The sequence below is a fragment of the Mesocricetus auratus genome, unplaced genomic scaffold (assembly GCF_017639785.1).
Source record: "Mesocricetus auratus isolate SY011 unplaced genomic scaffold, BCM_Maur_2.0 Super-Scaffold_100037, whole genome shotgun sequence".
NCBI lineage: Eukaryota > Metazoa > Chordata > Mammalia > Rodentia > Cricetidae > Mesocricetus > Mesocricetus auratus.
The window spans coordinates 1087550-1114471 of NW_024429215.1; the positions used below are offsets into that span (position 1 = coordinate 1087550).

General features: G+C 36.5%; 1 protein-coding gene and 1 pseudogene across 1 annotated transcript; both read right to left on the reverse strand.

Annotated features, from left to right (window-relative positions):
• Positions 1-1229: 1229 nt before the first annotated feature.
• Positions 1230-26509, reverse strand: LOC121135296 (vomeronasal type-2 receptor 116-like). The gene is made up of 7 exons (XM_040733819.1): positions 26466-26509; positions 11415-11706; positions 10836-11081; positions 10282-10797; positions 6301-6528; positions 4941-5064; positions 1230-2158 (listed from the first exon to the last, which is right to left on the reverse strand). Exons 1-7 carry the CDS (start codon positions 26507-26509, stop codon positions 1230-1232), a joined length of 2379 nt encoding a protein of 792 aa, XP_040589753.1.
• Positions 2939-3614, reverse strand: LOC101825288 (annotated as a pseudogene).
• Positions 26510-26922: the final 413 nt, after the last annotated feature.

Genomic DNA, 26922 nt, shown 5'->3' on the forward strand with positions numbered 1-26922 from the left:
TTATCTATCAGTTAAAGTTTAAGCCTAGTGAAAATTACCAAGTCACTCAGGTGATTGGCTTGAGAAATAGAGGGTAGATTGTGAAAGATATAATTGGTACCTGCAGTTAGGTTACCAGGATGGTCTACCCTCCCACTGTCCTTTTTGCCCTCCAAGCTTCCTCACAGCTGCAGTCAATACCCCACTCCCTCCCCTCCTCACTTCCCACCTAGGGCCCTATATAAACTCCATTGGAATGAATAAAGGTTGTTGGCTCAATAAGAATACTATCTTGCCATCCTTTCTTTGTGCTCCTTATCACCAATTTTCTCCTAGGTGTCCCTGGTCTTACAACGACTGTCCCTGACTTACAGGTCACCACAAAGGGAACAGCATTGCTTTTCTCGTGTAATCTGTTGGAAGGATGTTCTGCCCAAGTACATTGTGCCAAGTACCTGTAGTTAATCCTCCTAATACAATGAACCAAAATATATTTTCTTTCTGTTCAATAATCTTATTGACATTTTTACATTGGTAAGAATTCAAATATATTATGCTTCCATATCATGCAAGTAATTGGAAGAAAATAGGAAAAACACTCCATTACAATGAGTCCAAGAGAAAATGAAATTTGACAAATAAGAATAATCAAAGATACACCACCCATCACTTATGCAAGTTAAAATTTTAATAATGTTAGTGAGACATGTTGTAGTTTAAGTGGGCTGTAACAAGATTGGCAGCTTTTGAGAATCAATTTTAAGGAATAGGGACAGACTAAGTTACAAGAAGAAGCAGTGTATCCTATCTGTGGTGAAGAAGCATTTGGTGCTGATGTAAGAATGGATACATCTCAGTGAACTTTGATGAATATAAGAGCATTTTGACAATCCTCTAGGATCAATCTATTGTCCCTGAAATGGATAGCATGTAATATTGAAACTAAGGTGTCAGGTCTTTAAAATAATATTCTAATTTATTCCAGAATTTCAAATAAACTGCCATGTTTGACTTAGTTTACCTTAATGTACTTATTCAAATCTCCTCTATAATAAGTTAGACTATGTGCCAAGGTAAGCTTTCTAATTTAGAAAAATATGCAAAAAATATTCAAAGATGAGAGAATAAGGATGGATTCATTAATAAATAAAACCAGTAAATATAAAACATTACATTGCCGCATTATCTCTGTCAACTGGACTGCACCCAAATAGACTTGAAGTCTTATATATAATGAAGAAAAACATGAACTAAAGTGTATAGTCAACTTTTCCTCTAGAATGTGCTTTGTTCCTAACATGATGAAGCACATTCCTATGTGGTCTGAACAAAATAATATAGCACTTTGGGACAAAGATGCATCCTAGGAGACCTGCACTAGAAACCAAGATAGAGAAGATTTCCATGGCAACCACATGTTTCCCCTTGATGCTGTGGTAGACAGGAAGGAAGGTGACCCACACACTGAGGAAAATCAACATGCTGAAGGACATGAACTTGGCTTCATTGAATGTGTCGGGCAGGTTCCTGCACAGGTATGCCATAGTGTAGCTCCCAAGTGCCATGGAGCCAAGGTAACCCAGGAGAGAATGGAAGGCAATAGTGGAGCCCTTGTTGCATATAATAATTATGTGTCCATGCTTTGAGTAAGCATCTGAGTCAACAAAGGGAGGAGTGGTTCTCAGCCAAATTCCACAGAGCACAAGTTGGTTGAGGGTGCAGATGGGAATGATGAAGTTAGGAGTCTTTGATATCATTATCCACCTTATCAATCTCCCTGGAACTCTGATCCTGAAAGCCAGAACCACAGTAACACTTTTGGCCAAGACTGTGGAGAGAGCCACCGTGAACAGAACTGCAAATGTGCTCTGCTGCAGGATACAGGTGGCTGTATTGGGGTGGCCAATGTAGAGCAAGGGACAGAGGAAACAGAAAGTCAGAGTGATGAGTAGGATGTAAGTCAGAGCCTGATTGTTTGCCTTGATGATGGGAGTGTGGTGGTACTTCACAAAGACACCAAGAACACCAGCTGTGAGCGCAGAGAAGCTCAGGGCCAAGGAGGTCAGTGCCATCCCCAAAGGCTCTTCATAGGCAAGAAAGGTCACTGTTTTCTCGAGGCAGTGTGTCTGCTCTGTGTTTGCATAATGACTTTCTGGACACCTCACGCAATGATCCATATCTGCTCAGGAATTAAAATATTGTGAGTCTCTACTTATTGTTACCCTTGTATCCCAAATCACTTCCCAGCACCAGGTCACGGGCATTTTCCCACACATCTTTTGTTGTTTTAGACTCAAGTAAATCAGTGCTCAATACTGAATACTCACAAATGCTCTCTAATTAATCATTCTAGGTTTTTATTGGACACAGATTAAGCAAGTCTATTCTTTTTATTAGCATACTTAAATATATTTTTATCTAAGTAATAGTTTGTATTTATGTATTCATAAATTACTGATTTAAATTACATAAATCTAACTTGGTCATAGTATTACCTCAATCAGAATTCCTTTGTGTGACTTTGTCTTGTGAGTTTAGTACAAAGAGTATGTGTTTTTAATTGTTTTAATTTAATTTTCTCAGTCATAAGATCCAAATTTATCTATTTCCATAATGCTTATTGAATAAATTCTCTAGGGTGCTGATTCTCTGATACTGCTTGTTAGAATGAGAGGTATTAGATTTTTCAAAGCTTGAAAAGCTCACTTTTGTGAAACTGTTTATTCTTTTCTAGGGAGAAATGTTAAATTTAACAGATAGATAAAAATCTGCCATTTTAGGCTTATTTTGTCTTGAAATAATTGAGTGACTCTTTATCACTTTTAATTTTTGAGTTCCATTTTAAATTCAAAAGATATAAATATCATTGTATTTAATACATATTTTAATTCTATTAAAATATTCAATTTTTTGCAAAGTAGACATTCAATTTTTTTTTATAGAACAATGAACACCTTTATTACATGAGCTGTGAAGGATGGTTTATTTGCCTTTCCGGGCTTTGATCTTCCTCAGGTAGAACTACAGCTCCTTGCCTTCTAGGACATAGCCATCTCTTCTGCCACACTGGCCTGATCTTGAGGCAATGCAGGCAAGAAGCTTGCCCTGCTGGAACTGCTCCTCCAGAAGGCTGCTAATTTTGGTGTTCTTTTTCCTTTCATCATATTTCTTTTGAATTTTCTTTGATCGTTTTTTGTTTAATATTTCTTCCTCCTTGGGAGTCAGCTTGGCCCCCTTCTTGTGGCCCAGGAGCAGTGCATAGTTGGACTCATACCACTACTGGTATGGTGTGTTGTAGATGAGCACAATGCAGTTCTTCACCAGGGTCTTGATGCGGACCAGCTCGTGATTGGATGCATTGTAGACGACGTCAATGATCCTTGTTTAGCAGGTGCAGCACTCAGAGCCCCAGGAAAAGTTCCCCACATCCAATCTTAGGGCACGGTACTTCTTATTGCCTCCTCGAACTCGGACTGTGTGTATATGATGAGGGCCAATTTTAGTGTTGGCAGCAGGCCGTCCCAGCTCATACTTCCGCTTCTTGTGGTAGGGCTTTCTCTTACCCCCGGTCTTGCAGTACTTGTGCCAGTTGTCCCGAGAGATGCCCATTGCTCGGCACTGGCTGGAAAGAGGAAGCGCAAAGCTTCACGGTCCGGATTCTAAAATGCAGCCCCTCCCTCTTTTGTAGATATTCAATTTTAATTTTGATTGAAAATTCAGATTAAAAACTCTATTGAATTCATCATGTTGCTACTGCCTACTCTCTTTTACTCCATTATCAGCATTTTATTTGTTATTTCTTCCAGCTCTGCCTTCATGCTACTCTCTCATTCTCATGGTACCTTGTCTTCTATACAGCCTGTGTGCTTATTTCTATTGATTCAAATTGAGCAAGAACGGCCCATATGCACAATCTTGTATCTTCTTTAATAAAAGCAGAGGATATATAAGTCATGACAAATATTTTTTTAGAAATTGACAATTATATTTTTAAAGATAATTACATCTCATTCTATAAGTATGGGATTCATTGTTTTGAAATATTCAGCATTTTCGTTTTAGTTTCTTCTTTCTTACTAAATGTATTTTGCAGTGTCTACTTAAAATAGAACAATGCAGGGTTTGTTATTGTTGCTTCTAGTCTCCTGCAGTGAGTATGTTTAATATTTGCATCAAATTACCATGACTCCACTGTTAACAAAGCCTCTATATGCACATTAAGTCTTTGATGGTATGTATAGTCTGTCTCAAGATGCACATTTTGAATTTAGGCATATCAAAATCACCAAAACTTTGAAACTCCTTCCTCCTTAGGAGTAAATGTTAACACATCTGAGTGTTCAGGAAAGCCATTATTTTACTCAAAGTATTTAAATTTTTCTATGAAGAATCTCATTAGATATTAATAGAAAGATTCAAGAATCCTCTTTGATTTTCTCTCCATTGTGTCTAAGCATGCTCATTCCATTCACTGTTTTCAAGTGTCTCATGCCTACTTTCTATTCCTTGATATAATTTCACATAATATTCTTGTGGAATATTAAACAAAGATGAGTTATTTTTGGTTATTCTTTGGAAAATTTATTTCATGATTAAAGATGCATCATATTCTTTTATTTTATATTATGTACCTCTAGGAAGCTGTGTTATTTCTCTTGTCTAAAATACCCAATTGGTCTAATAAAGGGATTTATGACCAATAAACAGGAAGGAGAATGCATAGACAGGGGCAGAAGGCAGAAACAACAATTAGGATGACAGATATTGGAAAAGAGAATCAAGAAGCAAAAGAAGGAAGAGAGGAGGACATGAATGGCCAGCCACCAAGCAATAGAGAATACCATGGAGTAAGAGTTTTTAAAAGACTTATAGAACAGAGAAAGGACAAATCCAAGATGCATGAGGTAGACATTACCAAACAGGTGGAGACCCGGTTGTCACCAAGTGAGCATGACACTTACCTGTCCCATTGGAAATTTCATTGTGTGGACACTGAGTACAGTGATAGCAACAAGGAGGCCTCCCCTCCTGGGCAGATTTTCTGAATCCAGGAAAACAGCTCTCACTGCACACAGAGCGAGGAAGCTGAGAATAAAATACATGGCGGACACCTTAAAAGAACAAACATGATACTTTCCAATACTGAACAATAAGATTGCAGGTTTTATATATAATTTTTATCCCTGTTTTGATGCATAGTTTCTATCTCATTATATTATATGATATGAAGTTCAATGTACTTAATCAAGTATTCCTAAGACAAGAAGATTATGAACAAGTATGGAAATATTAGAGGTAAGAAAGAATAAGAAAAATTTAGGTTACTGAGTACATGTCTAAAGGGACAACTCTAATGCCATGGTAATCCTATTGTGTACTTCCTGACAGCTGCAGGAAGCAGCCTTGTTTTCTAATGGTGATGCTTAATTTACATGCTTAATTTAATTTACATGCTTGACTGATTCAGAATTACCAAATAAACTAGTATTAATCACTTTCTGGGAAAGATAGTTATATTAAGGTACTTGAAGTGAGAAGATTTTTATTGACTGTTGTTGTTTACTGAATAAAAACCAAAAAGGGATGTGAAGAGCAGTGTTTACCAATATCCACTACCTGTCTGAATAAGCAACATGTCTCAATTTCACAGGCTCTTGCCTACATGTTTGCCTGAATCATTATGAACTGCTAACTCCAAGTTTGACTAACAGAAGATTATGTTCTTAAGTTAGGTCTGCCTGGTTTTTGGTTTGGTTTGATTGGGTTGGGTCCCATTCTTTGACAAATTGCTTACCATTTTAGCAGGAAGACATGTATTTAACTCCATGCTATTGTCCACTTCTAGGTGCCTAAAAGCAAAATGTCTATAAACTTATATTTCCTAATCTTTGAGTCAAACCAATGCTCTTGTCTGGTGGTTTCAGCACATGGATGAAATGTTTTTGTTTTTTGTTTTTTGTTTTTATAAGACAGGGTTTCTCTGTATTGTTTTGGAGGCTATCGGTCCAGCCCGGCCTCGAACTCACAGAGATCTGCCAGCCTCTGCCTCCCAAGTGCTGGGATTAAAGGCGTGCGCCACCACCGCCCGGCCACATGGATGAAATGTTAATGAATAGACACTGTGTTCATAATGGGAATAAAAGCGCATATAAAAAAGGATCAAAAATAAGCAACTCCATTAATCAGAATTAGTGACCAAATAATTCCTCAAATGACAGTAGATTTGTACAGATGGGCACTGAGTAAGGAAACAAAAACCAGTATATCCATAAATTCTATTTATTGATTGTAATCAAAGCAATGAGGTAAGATCCTACCCACCTCTGCAAATCCTGTGGCCCACTGTATCATATGGTCAGACAAAAACATTTCTGGGCCTTGTGGATCTTTCGGAGAAAATGTTCCAATTTTCCTCATTTGTCTAATACCAACTGGAAAATTCCAGAGGTTGAGAATATCATATTCTGTATCTAATTTTTTGTGTGGGTCCAGAACCACAGTGTCCCCAGCAGCATTTTTGAAATTCATATTCTTGAGAATGTGGTTAAGCTAAAAGAAATGCAGAATCTGATGATGAATTCATCCCCAGAAACATTAAAGAAAATCCACTGAAGCAATGGCTCTCAGTATCCTAGATACCTGACATTAATTTCAAGTTGTATCAACATTACAATATTTTAATGGATGAAGACCAAAAATGAACATGTCATCACGTTTCCAGACTGCCAATTGGATTCAGAAGAAAGAATTCACACACACACACACACACACACACACACACACACACACACACACACACACACACACACACACACAGAAGACATTCAGTCAATTTTCCAACTTCTTGAAGTGCTAGCCACTATTCACAGTTTCTACATGTAAATTGGGACATTTATATTTAAAGAGTAATAAAATGGTCAGATGTTCAGTTAGGTAATATAAACATGACTCATAAGTATAACTTTAATGATCTAGTAAAGTTTGAACATTTAGAATCTAGTTCGTCTATTTCTGCTGTGAAATATACACAGAGAAAATGGGGTTTCAATTTTATTATATTACAAAGAGAAGATTCTGAAGTTAAATGTAACAAAAAGTAGATAATGGCATATGCACATAAGCCTATTTATTGCCATCCATTCATCAGGAACAATGGCATATTTGTCTGCAATAAATTCTACTTAGTAATTTGCATTTTGGCAAAATCTCTGCAGCGTAAAACCATATAATAAGTGCTTTTATAAAACTTCAGTTTGTGGCAATACACCAGGAAGAACTGAACAACCCAATGCAGATGAAACAGAAGAGAATGACCTTCAAATCATCCTCATAAAATGAAAGAGACCTTCAGAGAAGCTGTGAGAAAATCCCTTAAAGAAATAGAAAAAAATAACAATCAAACAATGCAAGAAATCAACTAATTTCTTAAAGAAATTAAAGAAAGCCAAGAAAAAACAGATGAAGGAAACTATTCAAATAATTCAAGTCCTGAAAGCTGAAATGCAGACAATAAAGAAAACACAAACTGAGGGCATGATAGTAATAGAAAAGATGGGTAAATTATCAGGAGCTAAAGATGCTAGCATAACCAACAAAATATAAATGATGGAAGACAGAAACTTAAGCACTGAATATTGATGGGGGAAGTCCTTATGGGTATATGTTCTCTTATTGGTTGATGAATAAAGCACTGTTGGCCAATAGGGAAGCAAGAGAGGTGGGATTAGGTGTTGAGGAGAATTCTGGAAAATGTGGTCAACATTACAGAGTTGCCATGTGATCTCCCTGGAGGAGGTCAAGGGATACATGTTGGAAACGAAGAGGTTAAAACTTTCACTATTTACAGTTGATATGATAGTCTACATAAGTGACCAAAAGAATTCTATCATGGAACTCCTGCAACTGATGAATACATTCAGCAAACTGGCAGAATACATTAGCAGTCCAAAAAACAAACAAAAACAGTAACTAATAAATTTAGACAGTAAATGTGCTGAGAAAGAAATCAGAGAAACATCACCCTTTACAATAGCCACAAAGAGCATAAAATATCTTGGGGTAACTCTGACCAAACAGGCGAAAGGCCTGTATGATCAGAGCTTTGAGTTTTCAAAGAAAGAAATTAAAGAAGATATTAGAAAATGGAAATATCTCCCTTGCTCTTGGATAGCTAGGATCAACATAGTAAAAATGGCAATCTTACCTAAAGCAACTACTGATTTGAATCCCAACACAATTCTTCACAGACCTGGAAAGGACAATCCTCACTCTTTGTTTAAAAAAAGACACAGGATAGCCAAAACAACCCTGTACAATAAAGGAACTTCAGGAGGCAACACCATCTTTGACTTAAAGATTTGCTATATAGTGTAGTCCTGTAAACAGCCTGGTATTGGCACAAAAATAGACAGGTAGAGTAGTGGAGCAGAATTAAGGACCCTGATATTAACCCACACACATATGAACACCTGGTCTTTCACAAACAAGCTAAAACTATACAACTTTTTAAAGAAAGCATCTTCAACATATGGTTATGGCATAACTTGATACTGTCCTGTAGAAGACTGCAGATAGATCCATGTCAATAACCATGCACAAAACTTAAGTCTAAATGGACCAGGGTCTCAACATAAATCCAGTCATTCTGAACCTCTTAGAAGAAATAGTGGGAGGTACTCCTGAAGGAATTGGTACAAAAGACTTGGCATGAACATAACATTAATAGCACAGAGACTGAGATGGACAATTAATAAATGGGACCTCCCGAAGCTTAGAAGCATCCATAAGGCAAAGGACACAGTCAACAAGACAAAACGTAGACCTTCAGAATGGGAAAAAATATTCACCAACCCACATCTGACAGAGGGCTGATCTGAAAAACTTACAAAGAATCCAAGAAACTAGTTTCCAAAATACCAAATAATCCAATTAAAAGATGGGTACAGAACTAAATAGTGAATTATAAATAGAGTTATCTAAGAAGGCTAATAGACATTCTTAGCCATCAGGGAAATGCAAATCAAAACAACTCTGATACCAACTTACACTGGCCAGAATGGCTACAATAAAAAATACCAAGGACATTTTATGCTGGAGGGCATGTGGAGAAGGAGGAACACTCTTCCACTGATGGTGGGAGTGTCAACTCCTACAGCCACTTTGGAAACTAATATGGTGATTCCTCAGGAAGATGAGACTCAGTCTACCACAAGATTCAGCAATTCCACTCTTAGGCATATACCCAAAAGATGCACATTCATACAATAAGGACATCTGTTCAACCATGTTCATAGCAGCATTGTTTATAATAGCCAGAACCTGGAAGCAAACTAGATGCCCCTCAACCTAGGGTGGATAGAGAAACTGTGGTACCTTTACACAAAGGAATATTGAAATTCATAGGCAAATATATGACACTAGGAGAAACTATCCTTAGTAAGGTAAGCCAGCGACAAAAAGACATACATTAGGAGGGGAGATGAGGACATGTGGGACCAGGAAAGTTGAGTCGTGGGAAGAATAGAGGAGAGCAGGATGAGAGATACCATATTAGAGAGAGCCATTGTAGGTTTGAGGAGAGATCTGGCACTAGTGAGATTTCCAGAAATCTACCAGGATTACAATAACTCCAAACTAAGCAATAGTGGAGAGGCTACCTTAATTACCCTTCCCACTAATGAGATTGATGATTCCCTTATATGTCATCCTAGAGCTTTCATCCAGTGCTTGATGAAAGCAGAGTCAGACATGCACAGCTAAACACTGAACTGAACTCCTGTAACCCAGTAACAGAGAGGGAGGAGTAATTACTAAAGGGGTCATGACAAGGCTGTGGAAATCCACACAAAAAGATGACCCAAAAAAGGGAGAGCCTAGGAACCCCAGACTGGTGACTGAGAGGCCAGCATGGGACTGATCCAAAACCCCATTATCAGCATCAGTGAGGAGGTCTTGGCAATCTATATGGCCTTGGGTATTAGATCAGTATTTATCCCTGGTGTTCGAATGGATGGTGAGAGCCCATTCCACTTGCAGTGGGGCTATCTCAGCCTTGGCCCATAGGGGAGGGCCTAGGCCCAGTCCTGGATGATACGGCATCCTTTGAGATGCCCCATGGAGTCCTCACCCTCCATGGGGTTCCCAGGGAGGGGATTGAGTGCAGGGGTGGTAAGATTGGTGGGGGGCAGGAGAGGGAAAAGAAGGTTGGATTGACATGTGAAGCAAACTTTTTAAAATTTAAATAAAAAATTAAACCTTATTTTTTAACAGTGCTATTCTTAAAATATAAAAAGTGAAAATTACCTCCCATGGGTTAATGTTTACCTCTCCAATTCCTTGGGGATAATTTTGCATTTGCTTGATGCTCATCTCTTGGACACTGTGAGCCACAGCATATACAGAATTGAATACATTGTAAGTCTCTTCACTCATGTCCGCTACCCAGGAATATCTAGGCAACATTTCCAAGGAAACATTGGGTTGACAGTTACCCAGAAATTTACAATCTGGCCCAGAAAAGGAACAATTGAAGTGTTTATGCCAAACAAGAGCAAGATAATGGTCATCTGGGTATTTGGAAGGGTTGTATGTCTGGATAAACTTCCTAAAATCAGAAATCTCAACATGATGATGTGCAAAAATGAGACTCCCGTGTAATGAATCCAACATGAAAGAGAGAGAATCAACATTTATATCCCATTGTGACCTCATGACCCAGACTTTCCAATGAATTAAAAAGTACTCTATATATAAGAATAAAGAATTTAAAGATTCATTGTCACCATAAATGATAACTACATTTGCCGTTGATATCATGATCTGGGATGTCAGGAAAAAGTATTGTAAAAGGAAGCCACATTGTCTGCAATCATGTCTACAAAAGCTACACAAACGTGGTTCCTTTCCATCTCTCCTCTCAGATCTGAGAGAACCTCAGCCCCATTGTGGTCATCTATGAGAACCAGTCCTACCCATGTCCAGTTGAAATGCATCATCAAAAGGACAATGCCGTGTGACAGAGATGTGTCCTTGTGTGCTGTCTGATAGAGTGAAGAAAACTGGTGTCTGTCACTCAGGATAGTGTCAAATGGCCCATAAGAAACCTGAAGGAAATTTCCAATAGAAACAATTAGGAAAATATTAAATTAGAATACAACCCTAAAGCTAAGGCAGCACTTTGGTTTGCTAGAGAATGCCTTCTGCTCATTGGGTTTTAAACTCCTTTCATGAAGATATTTAAGATAATACCTCACAAGACCCAGCACTTTATAGCCACCCAATGTAGGTCAAAATCTTCCTATTCTCTGGAAATTATCTGAGGCTTTATAATCAAATGTCTGATTTATTCGCTTCAATTTTTAATGAAATATTATCACTTCTGTACATTTTATATACCTGAAATATCTGCACTGTAACACAGGCTTCCTGTTTCTCACCTGTGGATATTTGTAGAGATTCAGCAGTCTCCCAATATAAGCAGATGTTGTCCATGATACTCCTGTAAGTATAGCAGCAACCTTCTTCTGCCTTCTACATGTGTAATTGGGTATCATTGTTTCTGTTCCTGTGAGGCAAAGAAAAGGTGCCTCCAGAGTATCACATTGATTGCTGTTGACATTGTAGAGGTCAAATCCTAGAGATGTGTTGGGTAAAATGTGACTATTTCTGTTGATTTCCTCAATGGCAAATATGAAGGACAAAGAATACTGGTAGGCAGTGGTCCTTATCCTGGAGAGAATGATTATCAATATTTAGGAATGACACTCTTATCATATAATAGTATGATGCAATGGCTCTTATACCTTCTATGTTATATTTTTAAAAACAATAATTGTTAATCATGGTAATGGTTATAATCTGAATGTCAGGGTATAGAGTAAGTGGAGATTTTAATTGCCTAAGAGTCTCAGATGGAGCTAAAATTCCTGGACGGGAAAATTGACTTGATTCTTTGATGCTTAAGTTAAATACATAGCAGATGGAAACTTGCCTCCTGAAAGTCTCCCATGTTCTGCTCTACAACACCCTAGTTCCTCCACACCACATTCTCTCTGTCTGTACATAAATGGAGAGACTGCAGCCTTTCAGTTTTTCTAATTAAGGATCAATGATGCTTATGTTGATGTCTCCTTGAGTTGCATGCAGCAATCCTAAAGCAATAGTAAGATCTTCTCCTGGGTCGGGTTTAAATATCCCCCATGCAAGCAGAATGATGATTTTGGGCACTATTTACTACATATTTGAATGGTTATTTTAGGCACTGAATTCAATTTACCATAAAAATAGGAATTCCTTTTACTCCCAAAGTATAACTTTTAATCTATGTACCCTCCTCCATGGGCTGAACAGGACCTCCCCTTTCATAAAGACCATGAAGACAAGAAGATTCATTAACCACCACAGAACTATCCATATCTGTTCAACTTAACGACTGAGTTAAGTGGATGATTGGGAATAATGGCCCAGTAAGTATGATCAGTCCCTGTTTTCTACCCAGATACCACCTATAGCATAGCAAGGTTCTAGCATTCCAAGGTTTCTGAGTGACTCAAGTAAGTGCCTCTCTTGTCACCCAAATGCTATGCTGGCCAGAGCTGGGTGGATTGGCTGTCTGCTCCAAAGGCCTTCCCTATCTTACCTATCTCTGCAGCCTAAACATCCAAGAGATTCCTCTTTCTCATGACAGATTTTTATCAGTTTGGATGCTGTCCACAACACTTTATCCTCTGTGGAAACATAAACATATGCTTGGCCCCATATTAACACATTCCCTGGTTGTTTACAGGCTGACATAATTGACCATTTTTTCCATAATCTAAAGTTTTCAACAGCTGTTGTCCCTGTTTCATTAGCGTTTAAAAGTTTTAAAGTTAGTTGGTCATTATGTAGTTTATCCTTAGTGGTCCTCATATCCCCCTTCTGTTTAACAAGCATCTCCTTTAGACTGTGATTCCAGCTTTACTACGGCTTTCATATCTCTATTTGCCCTTCAGGCCTTAAATATTTATTCCCTTGTACTTTCTGTTTTACCAGAGATAAGGTTCCAATGTCAAAAATTTGAGTAGAGACTTCTCGTAAAGGCCAGTTGGTATTTTTAGAATTATGACACATAACAGATACATCATTTTTAGAGTCTAGCAATACTGACATCTCAATGTCATTTGAATATAATTTTAGATTTGGTCTTTCATCATTAACAAAAATTTGTCAAAATATTTTCTTTCTAGTATTCCTCAAACCCCATTCCTACTTATTGGAGCTTCTTTTCCCTTTGAAATATGGGAGTAATAATAATTGAGCAATTATACTCATGAGCTTCTATTGTATAGTCCTTTTACATAAGTCCTCTATAAAGGCATCAAACACAAATTTATAGAATTTTTTAAAATCTCATTTCCATACTAATCCCACTTCCCTTTTCCTCCAGCCCTCACTCTTCCCCCATTATTTCCTCACTCCCCATTCACTCCTCAGAGAGAGATATCTTTGCCTAACATTGAGGAGTAGTTTAATAAAATTTTAAAAAGAGGATATTTTATAGAGATGCCAAGTAACTTGTTAATGTAACTTGCTAATTAATAACAGTGTGTAGTGGAAAAATAAAGTTTATCTCTAAGCGAATATTTTTATGAGCTTTTACCTTAGTAAACATACTATCTAATAACCTTACAACCTGTTTTATTTCAGGTGTTACATTTTTATACGCAACTTAAAGAGCAGAGCCAAATTCTGAGTCATGATAAACAGACAGGATCATACCCAATAATATAGTACAAAATCATTAATTTTGTCCTCTGGGTCATTTACTATGAAAATTAAATATTCATTTAAGCATCAACTAAACAATGAAAAGAAGATGGGATCCTCTATTCATTGAGTGATTAATATCTCTGGAAATTCAAATAGCAACTGGCTTAGTACTTTAAGCCCTGGATCTAGTTGTGTTTAAACAGATGTTTGACTTATTTTTTAAAACAATTTCCTAATGAAGGCACCATTGATGAGTTACTGTCAATATTAGGGAAAACCAAAAGTATTTACATGAAGGGATCTTCAATATTGAGTCATTTCCACTCATAAAATATAATCCCAGCCAGGTGTTGGTGACACATCCCTTTAATCATAGCACTCGGGAGACAGAAGCAGGTGGATCTCTGACACTTCAAAGCCAGACTGATCTACACAGTGAGTTCTAGGACAGCCTCCAAAACAATACAGTGAAATGCTGTCTCAAAAATCCAAAACAAAAAATTTAACCCTACCATCACTTAGTCATAAAATTGAAAATCATAGAATTTTTCTCCTGTAGTATTTATGTATAGACCTTCCATATGGATATGCTTATTGGTCCCATCATCTACTTAATAACAAATTTATTATAAGTAAATTCTCCTACAACCTCAACTGTTCACTTGGCTATAGTTCATTTTGCCCATATTAGTGCTAAAATCAATTCTAATATTAAATAAAAATCTGTATTTAGTCAACATAACCATATAGCTAAAATAAATAAAAATGACCCTGTTCCTGAATACTTTTTTGGAACAATTAACCTGAGGTTTTTGCATACAAAATTCTGGTCATTATATTTCCTTCATTCTTATCCTAACTCTGTTACTACAACAAGGTTCACCTCCCTAAAGTTTATCAATAAACTTTGAAATATAATTATGCATAAAACAGGATGTTACTCATATTGGAAAATAGTTATCAACTTAAGACATGAATAAGTTATATCTGTGCTTAAAATTTAAATATATATGAATATCCATATAAATGCATATACAGAAATATTTTATTGATTGAAAGGCTATTTTTCACAGAATTTCAAATCTGTTTCTAAGAACCAAAAACATTCATACTAAACTATGTCATACACAATTTCAACACACACACTCATGCATTTGAAAAGCTAGAAAAGAAAATAGAATGTTTGCGTCATGACAAAATGGCTAATAGTTTGTAAAAATATATTTAGTTATATAAACACATTTAAATAATGTAAATATACTAAAAAAGTAAATTTCAAAAAAGTTTTAAAATTATATAATAATACATCTACAATAAAAATATGAGTTTTATTCACACAGATAGAAAATCTTCAAGACAGGATGTTTGAAAATGAGGTTAAAGGTGGAATAATTGATTTACAAACCATTTTATGTCTATTTTAAAAGTTTGAGGGGAATGAAAAATGATGTCCGTAACATTGCTATGCATTTTCATGCCCCCATGCAGAATATAATTTTATTACCTAGTCAACAGCCTTTCAAATAAGTGTAGTTGTTTTTGTTTTCTTTAAAACATACTTTTTTTTAAAGATTTATTTATTTATTATGAATACAACACCCTGCCTCCATGTACATCTACACATCAGAAGAGGGCACCAGCTCTCATTACAGATGGTTGTGATCCACCTTGTGGTTGCTGGGAATTGAACTCATGACCTCTGGAAGAGTAGTCAGTGCTCTTAACCTCTGAGCCATCTCTCCAGCTCTGTAGTTGGGTTCTTAATGATAACTATTATACTGGGGTGTGCTGGTACTTCTAGATAATTGTTTTCCCTTAAAGACCAAAGGAATAGACAACTGGCTTTGTTTCTTCCCAAGTAGACAAAATAAGCAGTTGAGTACACAGGACCTATACAACAAATTCTGCTGGTGGACTGCTTATCAGGATTCAATGAAGTGAAATTAGACCATACCCTCCACCCTATATAGGAATCAATTCAAAATGGATCACAGTCCCTGGCTTAAAAATGAAATACAGAAAGTCAAAGGATGGAATAACTAATAATTGCCTAGTTACTGGTGTAGGCAGGAACTTACTGAAGACAACACCAATATCATACAAATTAGCCTCAGATATCAAAGACTGATTAGTAAATAATCTAGATCCAACTACAGAAATTGAAATATTCTGTAGAGCAAAGGAAAATATCATCGTATATGGAAGAAAACACTTCCCATTTTGACTTTAGTTTCCAGGCTAATCTAAAGTGGTTTCAATTGAGTAAAGAAGTGGTAAACCAAGGAAATAAAGCCTCTAACCAACAAATGAGTTAATGACTTGAGCAGTTCCTGTACAAAAGAAAAGCATATAGTCTTCAAATGCCTTAAAATTTTTGAATATCACCAATCATCAGGTAAATGCAAATGTAAAAATCATGTATTGATGGCTCCAGTTGTTGAGTGGATTGTCAGTGTTTCTTAATACAAAGATACATCAGCAAGAAGAGATGAAGAAAGGATATATACACTAAGAATTTGTGAATGTTTACTCATTCACATAATTTCTTTTAAAAATGGAGGTAAATATGTTGTAAATTCAGTTAAGAGGAGAATATAAAATACTGAAAAAATTAATATGTGTTTAAACCTCTGATATTTCAGGGAATGTTAAATGACATGGAGTTAAATTATTAATGACATTAAATGGGTAGAATTGACATGAGAAAAGTGAATAATCAGAAAAGAATGGAAAGATTTGAATGATTCTTGAAAATCATATTTTTATTTTCACAAAGAAGAAATATGAAAAATTTTAAATAAAAATAACATTATAAGAAGTCTTAGAATGACCAAAAAGCAATTACTATGTCCTTTAGCACGAAACATGCTTATTAGGAAGAAAGCACCTCATTGGAAGCATTGTATAGTCCAAATTATCAAGGAATATATCCTTCATGACAATGAAAACCTTCTGTAAGTGAAATGACATTATCAAAAGAACAAAACAGCAGCCTATAGAATGGGGAAAGATCCTCACCAACACCACATCCTTTATATAAGAGGAGTTATATCCAAATTATATATATATATATATGTAAAACCTCAGGAAACTGCATAAAAAAACAAATAATCCAAGTAAAAATGGAATATAAGCCTTGACAGACATGCTGAAAAGAAAAACCTCAGTGGGCTAAGAATTACCTATAGAAATAAATGCTCAATATTCTTAGTTGTCAGTGAAACACAAATCAAAACAACATAGGTATTTTGACTTAAAATTGACATAATGCCTGAGATCAGAAATTTGAGTGACAGCTCCATGTGGTTGAGGATGTGGAGCAAGGGAAACACCCCTTCACTGCAGTGGGAATTCAAACTTGTACAACTATTTTGAAAATCATAAGGTTTCACAGAAAATTTCGACTAGATCCACCTCAAGACCCAGCTATACCATTCCTGGAAATACACCCAAAGTATTCTCCACAATACCACAAGGACACTTGTTCATCTTCATTCATAAAAGCTTTATTCATAGTAGCCATGGACTGGAAACACAATAGATGACCTTCAACTGAAGAATGGATACAGAAAATGAGGTTCATTAACACAATTGTATGTTACTTGACTCTTAAAATCATCATGAAATTTGCTAGCAAATTTGTGGAAATAGAAAAGATAATCCTCAGTGAAGAAACCTAGACCTGGATCATAGTATGAACTTAGTTACTTGTGGATACTAGTCATAGAAGATAACCATGCTGCAAGCAACAGACCCAGACCACTAAGTAACAAGGGGGCCTCAAGGGGAAGGAGAGAAGCATCCTAATGTTTCATGTTCTGAACGCAACTGATATACTTGGAGTTGCATTGCTAAAATAGCACTTGGACTTGGCATGCCAAATCTATTTTCAAGTAAATATGAAAAATGATGGTCGCATGTAAGTAGAGAAATTGTGTGTTTGTAACCTCTTACAGGGATATTACTATCCATTCACAAAATAACTTTAAAAACAATTGACAAGAAAATTAACCATTCTGCTAATATGTAATAAAATATAGATGTATATATAAAAGTATATAGGCATATATATAGATATGATATTTACTTATCATTTAAATTGTGATCTCATGAATATAAAATAAACTTAGACATTTAGAAAAAATGTTGTAATGGAATATATTCCAGGCCTCATATTTCATGTCCTTTCAATGATTATTAGAAAGAATATGAATAAGAGGGCTAAAGATAAAATCAACCCATTTTAACATATAGTTACATACACAACTTCCTGTAAATGAATTTCTGTCATATTTGCTGTGTCTATTACAGACTATGTGTCAAATCATATTTAATCTATGAACTTTTCCTCTCTGATCATTTCTCCTACTCTACATTCCCTGTGCTGAGTACTTATCACATCATGTTTGAGCACAAACACAAACATATCACAAGGACCTAATTTCATCTTCACTTATACTTGTCTGTGTGCTCACTCTCTACTTCAGCCTTGCTCCTGCATTTCCTTTTCCAGCCTTGTGTTAAAATTGATTATAAAGGCCTGATAGACATAATGCATATACTATCTATACATGGATATGTAGAAAACATTTTCCTGAAAAAACACATAAACATGTCAAAAAATGAGTATAAACTATTTTTTTAGTCTCCAGTCTCATGGACCTTACACCTACAGTAAATTTTGCATCTAATAAAAGAGATCTTATTTCCTTCACAATAAAGTATGTGTAGGCATTTCTTGACAGTTGAGTATAAGACATTTTACTAACTTAAATGGCACTTTCCTCTCCTATAAAAGGCAAAAAACTAGGACACTACCCTGAACGTTCACAATCAACGTCTATGTGAGCTCCAGAAAATATCCATACCAGTTTTAATAATTAGAAAAACATAGATGAAGTGGAGCAAGTGGTGCAAACTTGACAGAGTCTAAAAGGTTGTTAATGAAAATTATAGCTGAAAATTGCAAATCATTTTGAAGCATTTTAAGTAGGAGATCTCCCAATTACAGATTCTTACATTCTGACTTGCTAATCAGCAGCAGACAGTACAGGCATTCCCTGTTATTCTGTGATCATCTCATAGGGACTCTGTAGTCATTGTGATCACTGGAATAATTTCTTCTGAATGGAGAGCAACTGCACTTTGCAAATAGCCCAAAACATCAAGTCACATTGCAAGATATTCCATCTGTAGAGAAAACCATGTAAATGTCCCAACCCTGGACAGCTGAAGGCACTGCAAAGGAATATAGAGATTGAGAATATAAAATGTGTAAAATAACATGGATTAAAAACAATGTGTTTTCTTTGAGAGGAGAGAAAAGGAACAGGAAGACATACCTGAGAAAGAACTTTGTGAGTACACGAGAGGGCATGCCAGGGTGGGAAATAAAATTAAATTTATGTCAGTCCAAATTTACTGGAAGACAATGAAATTTGAGTAATGAAATGGAATAAAATTTGAAACCACTTACCAGTTAGAAATTTTTCTTTTGTTACTTGTAAAACTAATTGTCTTCTCATGAAAATAACTATAAGCTGGAACAATTATAGCAATCACCACATTTCCATCACGATATACATGTCTTTGTACTTCTGAATAGCATTGAGAAGAATTAAAGGTGTAACAGGGAACAAGATTCTGCAGGTACCAGAAAAGAAAAATCCAAGAGAACATCATAAAAAGAACTACCTACCACAGTCTAAGTATGGGACACATAGATCCCTGTGTGTTCAGCAGCTACATATAGAGTGATTGAGAACACAAGGGGTTGTAATATTGAAGTCATCATTCTAATGCCTATTCTTTGACAATCCTTATTTATACTCCATGGAGAATTTTTGAAAACTTTTCTGCCTTAGACTTCACATATGAGACACACCATTCAAGATAAAACCAAGCTTTAAAAGACATTTGGGATCTTCTTGAACTGCAGGCACAATGACTTCATCTAAGAGGACACAGCTAGACCCCAGGGATGACTCCTCTTGAATTGGCCTGCCTAGAGCTATCTAATGCAAATGATACACAAGACATTGAATTAGGATGATGCAAGGAGTTTGCAAGGGAGGATGCCAAGGGAGATGAGTGGAAAAACATCCTGAAATAGTTCCCACAAGACTGTCTCAGTGAAAATCAGTGGGAAACCCAGTTCATTGAAACTGATAATCCCCTATGCCAATATAGCTTGGCAATGACCTAGAGGAGTCTGAAAACACTTTTTGTGCAACTCTTGCATTTCTGCATAGCAATATTTCTTTCATGTCACCCTGTAATCCAAAGTATTTTCTTTCTCCTTCCAAGGAAACTGGTAGGGTAATTCATGCGTTTCAAATCAACAGCTCAATACATGATGAGAGAAGGGTTTCTGTTTGCTTTTTGAACTCTGACCTCCTGGGCCATGGTGTGCACTTTTCAATATTAAGTCATCCATTCACTATAAAATCCTGATCCCTCCTATATCCAGATGTTGAGATTTGATACACTATTTATTCTTTCACAAGTGTAAAGTATTGAAAGTTCCCCTTCCATTTTCTCAAATAAAATAAACAAGTGCTTGTATATTCACTCATCATGTATGAAATGTTCATTCAGAATATTTTAAATGAGGGTAATCTGAAGAGCACAAAGTGCCATGATTGTAAATTTAAAGTTTGAACAAATTCACATGTGCACAAATAACTAAATCTCAGCCATACTTTCACATAGGATTCACTTTAATAGTTTACCTCCCCTAAATCACAATTTTGAATATATCCAGTAGTTTCTGACCTAATGACTGCCATGCATGTCGAGTATACATCTACTGTGTATAAATGAGGAATTTCTGAATACAAGAGTTCTACTTTATAACTGTCACTGGGACCTGACATTTCTTTATTATGATAGAAGTTATAAGTGACTCAATACTTTTTTTTCTAAATGTTGCTGTTAAGATGACAGTAAGCCCTGATACTTGAGACTGTGATTTAAAATGTGTTATTTCATGAGGTGACCAGTATGAATATGTTCTTAGTTTTTGGACCCGATGTATCTGGAAAGACTGATCACCATGACTAAAACATAGATGCCAGGATTGATAGTTCTCATAGTCTGACTCTCAGAAAAAGCTTGTCACTCATATTCTGAGGTACAGAGTATAAGCAGGAACAGGGAAACATTCAGGTTGAATTTCTATGTTACAAAATTATGGGAGAATTTATTTCCCATACATTAAACACACATTTTTGGTTTTATGTTATAGCAATACCAGCAGAGGGCATTATGTATATGAATGAGTGGGCTGTTGTAAATATTTTTCAACAAATAGTCTCCTAGGTAATTGAAAATGAGCCATGCAATTGTTCTGTGTAGCTAGCACTTATTTGCATTTCTTATTTTATTGTCTCCTACTTGAGAGAGCGTAGTAGCACTAGGACTCAAGATCACTTCCCGTTATTTGCCACAATCTTGTTTAACATGCTGTTCATATATCAGCATTCTAGAAACTGAGCCAACATTCATTACAGTGTGGAGAAAAATGTGTAAATTAGAACAAAATGGATGTTGAGATGCATGAGACCTTAGACACTGTATATAGCACAAATATTTTAAGTTAGTCTACGTTTGACTTAGTGGAATAGGGGAGAGGAGGACATGAGGGAGCAGGAAGATCTAGTCAGGGAAAGAACAGAGGAGAGGAAGAAAAGAGACACCATAATAGAGGGACTCATTATAGGTTCAAATAGAAATCTGGTACTAAGGAAATGTCCAGAGATCTACAAGAATGATCTCAACTAAAAATCTAAGCAACGGTTGAGAGGGTACCTTATATGCCCTTCTTTGATAATGAAATTGATGACTACTTTTTATGCCATCTAGAGTCCTCATACAGGTTCTGATGGAAGCAGAAGCAGACACAGCTAAACACTGGGCTGAACTCCTGGAATCCAGTTGCAGAGAGGGAGGAGTGATAAGCAAGGGGTCAAGACCAGGCTGGAAAAACCCACAGAATGAGCTGACCTGAACATGGTGGAGCTTCTGAGACCCAGACGGATGTCTGGGAAACCAGCATAGGAGTGGTTCTTACCTCCTGAATGTGGATGTCAGATTGGAGGTCTAGGTAATCTTTGGAGCCTCTGGTAGTGGATTAGTATTTATCACTAGTGCACAATGAAATTGGGAGCCCACTCCACAAAGACAGATACTCTCTCAGGCTAGAAACACTGGGTAGGGTCTAGGCTGTGCTCCAAATGATATGATAGACTTTGAAGATTCCCAATGCAAGGTCCCACATTCCCTGGGGAGCAGAAAGAGGATGGGATAGGGAGTTGGTAGTGGTCAGGGGAGGAGGGGAGGAAGAAGTAACTGGGTTTCATATGTGGAAAAAAGCCTGTTTCTAATTTAAATTAAAAAGGGAAGTAATTACCTTCTAAATTAATGGGGTCATTTAGAATATTTTCAGAGAAGCTTACATGATATTGATTTTCCTTCACCATCTTCTACCCATGTATGTATCCTTGGAATTCTTTTCTGCTCCATCACACCTTCCACCTTCCTTTGAAATGTATCCTGTGTTTGGATCCTTTTTACACTTGTGCACTCTTTTCTAGGGGGAGACTTTCTCTTGCTATCAGAATTCCTTATTTAACCTACCATTTCTCCATTTTAACTTTGCATAGTACATTCTCTTACACAGAGGCAACACTACTGGGAGGAAATTTTTCAGACTGTCATGCATTACATGCATGTTTATATAGATAGTTCATACTATGATTCCTTTTGATGTTGTCATATATTCATTCATGTAGTCCTCATTCCTCCATGTCTGTATTTACTTCCCTCTCCATCACAACCACAGCCTGCACATCTCATTTTCTCTTCCCCTTGTGAAACCTGGTGTCCTGTTTTTCCCCTCTTTCTTTCTCCATACCTGCCCTGGTACCTTTTATATTTTCCTGGTTTCTCTGTTATTTCAGGTAGTATGTTTCCAACTTATATGTGGAGTCAAGACACAAAATTTAGGGTACTGAAGGATATAGTACAGTATTAAAATTGAATACAGAAAATACTCAATTTTAACTTCATCATCGTCATGACAAAAGGAGCAAAGCCAGAATATCCTGGATAGATGTTCTAGAAACAATATGGATGCCAGCCCAAACTACTATATTCAGCACAATTTTCAATCACTGTAGATGGAGAAAATAAGATATTCCATGACAAAAACAGATTAAATGATATATATCCACAAATACAGCCTACTGAATGTACTGGAAGGAAAATGCCAACCAAATACAGATGACTATACTCACAGATTACATAGGCAAAGAAAAATTCCAGCTTAGAAATCTATGAGGAAACAAGCTCACTACTTGTAAAATGGCTAAGAGAAGAAACTGTCTGGGTAGGGCAAAGGCCTCTGAGAAGCTAGAGGCTTTTGAAAAGCTAGTTCAGGAACATCTAAATGCTGGACATAGTGATGTGTCCACAAATTGGTGGACTTCTCCCATTTTTGTTATCAAAAAGAAGTCTGGTAAATGCAGAATGCTTACTGATTTGAGACTATCAATATAATTATTATTCCTATGGGTGCTCTAGAGCATGGGATGCCATTAAAATGTCTGATACCTAAATAATGGCCAATTATAGTAATAGATCTAAAAGATTGCTTCCTCACTATAACTACAACAAAAATAGGGGAAAATTTGCCTTCACAGTACCTACCTATAAAGATTCTCATCCAGTTAGGAGATTTCAATGGAAGGGTTTGTGAAAAGGATTGTTAAATAGTCTTACTTTGTGCCAGCATTTTGTGCAAAAACCCTTGGAAATAATTCATAAATTATTTCTACAATGCAAAATTTAGCATTATATCATTACATACTGCTAGATGATTCGAAGGAAGAAATGGTGGAAAAGATGTTTGAGACAATAACGAAAATTTTACCTCTCTGGGGATTACACATTGCCCAGAAAAAATATGAGGAGGGGATTCTGTTAAATATTTAGGTTATAAAATAGATCTACAAAAAATTAGACTGCAAAATCTACAGATCAGGAGAGATTGTTACAAGACTCTTTTTTAAAAAAATTTTTTTGGTACCAGACTTTTTTTTTCAGTTTAAATTTAGATAAGAAACAAGGTTGCTTCATAAGTCAGTTCCAGGTCACTCTCCCTTTCCTTCCCCTTCTCCCGTGCCCCCAGCCCCCCCATTATCCCCTCATTTCCCCAGGGAGGGTGAGGCTCTCCATGGTGGTGTCCATAGTCTGTCATTTCATATAGGGCAGGGCCTAGACCCTTCCCCAAGAGTTCATGTTGAGAGTGCACCTCAAATTGTTGGATGGTAGTCCAAAGTCTGTGTGTATACTTGGATGGGCACTGATCTGCTGCCTAAGTCTCAATAGATTACCTAGGCCTCCTCACTGACACTCTACAAAAAATTAGACTGCAAAATCTACAGATCAGGAGAGATTGTTACCAGACTCTTTTTTTTAATTTTTTTTTGTTACCAGACACTTAATGATCTTCTATGGACAATTATTGGAGTGGAAGGGAATGACTTAAAACACCTGAAAATGGCCCTAAAAGTAGACAAGGACTTAAATAGGCCACAAATATTACCAACCAAGGCTGAAAACGAATTAGAGTGGGTAGAAAAGAGAAAATGAGAAGCATATGTGGACCATGTGAATTCAAACCTGGAGGGCATTCTGGTTATTTTACCATGTAGAGAACACACCTCAGGAATGACATTCTGAGGGATGATATCATACTAGGATGGGTATTTCTGCCACATAAACAGAATAAAAAACTTAAGACATATATAGAAATGCTCTCTGATTTTATTTTAAAATATAGATTAACAATTTGTATCTTTACACATATTGTAAAAAAAAAGCACCTATCTCTGGAGTTCTTATATTCTACACTCATGCAAACAAGTCAGTTAAGGCATGTTATAAATTAGAAAATATAAGTAAATTAGTTCCAATCCCTTACAACTCTGTACAAAAGGAAGAGTTGTGCACCATTGTCATGGTACTTAAAGTCTTTATAGAGCCTCTCAATAAAGTTACGGATTCTCAGTGTGCAGAGAGTGTCACCTTACACAATGAGACTGCAGAATTTATTCCTGACTATACAGAATTAATCTCATTGTTTATAAAATTACAGGAAATCATCAGAAATAAAACTCATCAAGTATCACATAATGTTCTGCCAGATCCTCTAGCACAAGGCAATGATGAGATTGATCGTTTATTAATAGGTGTGTGACTGCCCCATCTGTTCATTCTATAATCAAGTTCCATTACCAGCAGGCAGTAATCCCAAGAATATTCATAGAAATAAAATTTTGCAAAAGGATGTATTTCACTTTCCTGAATTTGGAAGTTTGAAATATGTACACCATACCATAGACACATTTCCAGGCATCCAATGGGCTACTTCTCTTAGTTCTGAAAAGTGTGATTCTGTTATTACACACCTCTTAGAGGTGATGGCAGTTTTGGATATACCTCCACAAATAAAAACTGACAATGCTCCAGCATATGTATCTAGCAAATTAGAAAAGTTTTTCAAATATTATGACATAAAACTTGGGATGGGTCTACCTTACAATCCTACAGGACAAGCAGTGGTTGAAAGATCTAACTGTCCCAGCAAAAGAATTGCTTCATAAACAGTGAGGGAGAGCAGAGAACCCCAAACACAGATTACATAATGCTTTACTAACATCGAACGTTCTTTTATTTATTTATTTATTTATTCATTTATTTATTTATTTTTCAGTTTAAATTTAGATAAGAAACAAGGTTGGATGGGAGTCCAAAGTCCCTAACCCTAACCTCGAACATTCTTAATGCTAATGAGAAAGGCAAACATCTGCAGCAAGACATTGAACTACAGAAAAAAACTTCTGAACTAAACCAACCAGTGTATTTCAAGGATGTTATAATCTTAGTTTGGAAGCCAGGATGTGTTGCTTTGGGGAAGGAGTTTCACCTTTGTTTCCACAGGAGAAGTAAAGCTTTGGATTCCATCAAGATTTGCTTTGAACAGGAGAAACCTCGGGAAGAGGAAAGATGAGAGCTCAACCACAAGCTAATATTCTACTATGCATATGGAGACCTCAAAAAGGGAAAGAGAAGTGTTCTGTTTTTGTCTTCACAGGAAAACATACTTCCAAACAGCAAAAAAAAAAAATAACGAATGTATGGATACCTGAAGGAGAGAGGATAGTTACCCAAAAGACCACCAAACAAGAATCTAATGTTTGGTATCAATGTCTGCCTCTCTACCTTGCTCTTATAATATCTATTTCTACTTACTTCCTAATAATTTTTTAGTCCCAATTCATTTAAACTGAAGCTGGCTTTGGAGTTGGTTTGGTTCTTCTCCTCTAAATCCAAGCATGTTGTTAAAATATAATTCAGAATTTCTATATTATATCAAGGAACCATTTATGCAATATCAGGGACCTCTGCTATAATACAGCCCTAGCATTTTAATGTTCTCCTAGATGAGATGTGACTCCAGGCCACACTGCAGAAATACCACCTCTTATGACAGGAAGCAAGGTCTGAGAAAGAGACTCACAGCTTATCCATGAGTTAAAGAGTAAGCCTAGTGAAAATTATCAAGTCACTCACACTACAGGCTTGATCAATAGTGGATAAGATTTTGAAAGTTAGAATAAAAACCTAAATTTAGGTTACCAGGTGACACAGGAAGACTGAACTTTCCCACTGACCTTTGCTCTGCCAGGCTCATAGCATCTGCAGGTAACAACTCCATTCGCTCCCCTTCTCACTTCCTGCCTATGGTCCTATATAAATCCCCTTGGGATGAATAAAGGTTGTCCACTTGTCTTGCTGTCCATTCCTGTACCTCCTGTGCTTCATTTTCTCCTAGGTGTCCCTGATGTTATGTTTACTGTCCCTTTCTGGACAGGTCAAGTGGTGCCCAAACATGACCAGGACCCTGTGGAGAAAACCCCACTAGCAGAGTAAAGGACCCTTCCAGAGTATCCCCATGGATCACTCGACTTTCTGCTTCGTGACCCATGCAAGAGAGGAAGTCAGATGAGTTGGTGGCGAGACAGCAAGATCTTATGGTGAGTTAAGGGATGGGACAGGAAATGTCTTTCCAGCTAAGGGAAGCCTTTCAGGTTTGAGGAACATGGGTTAAAAAGAGAGATTTAAAAAGGG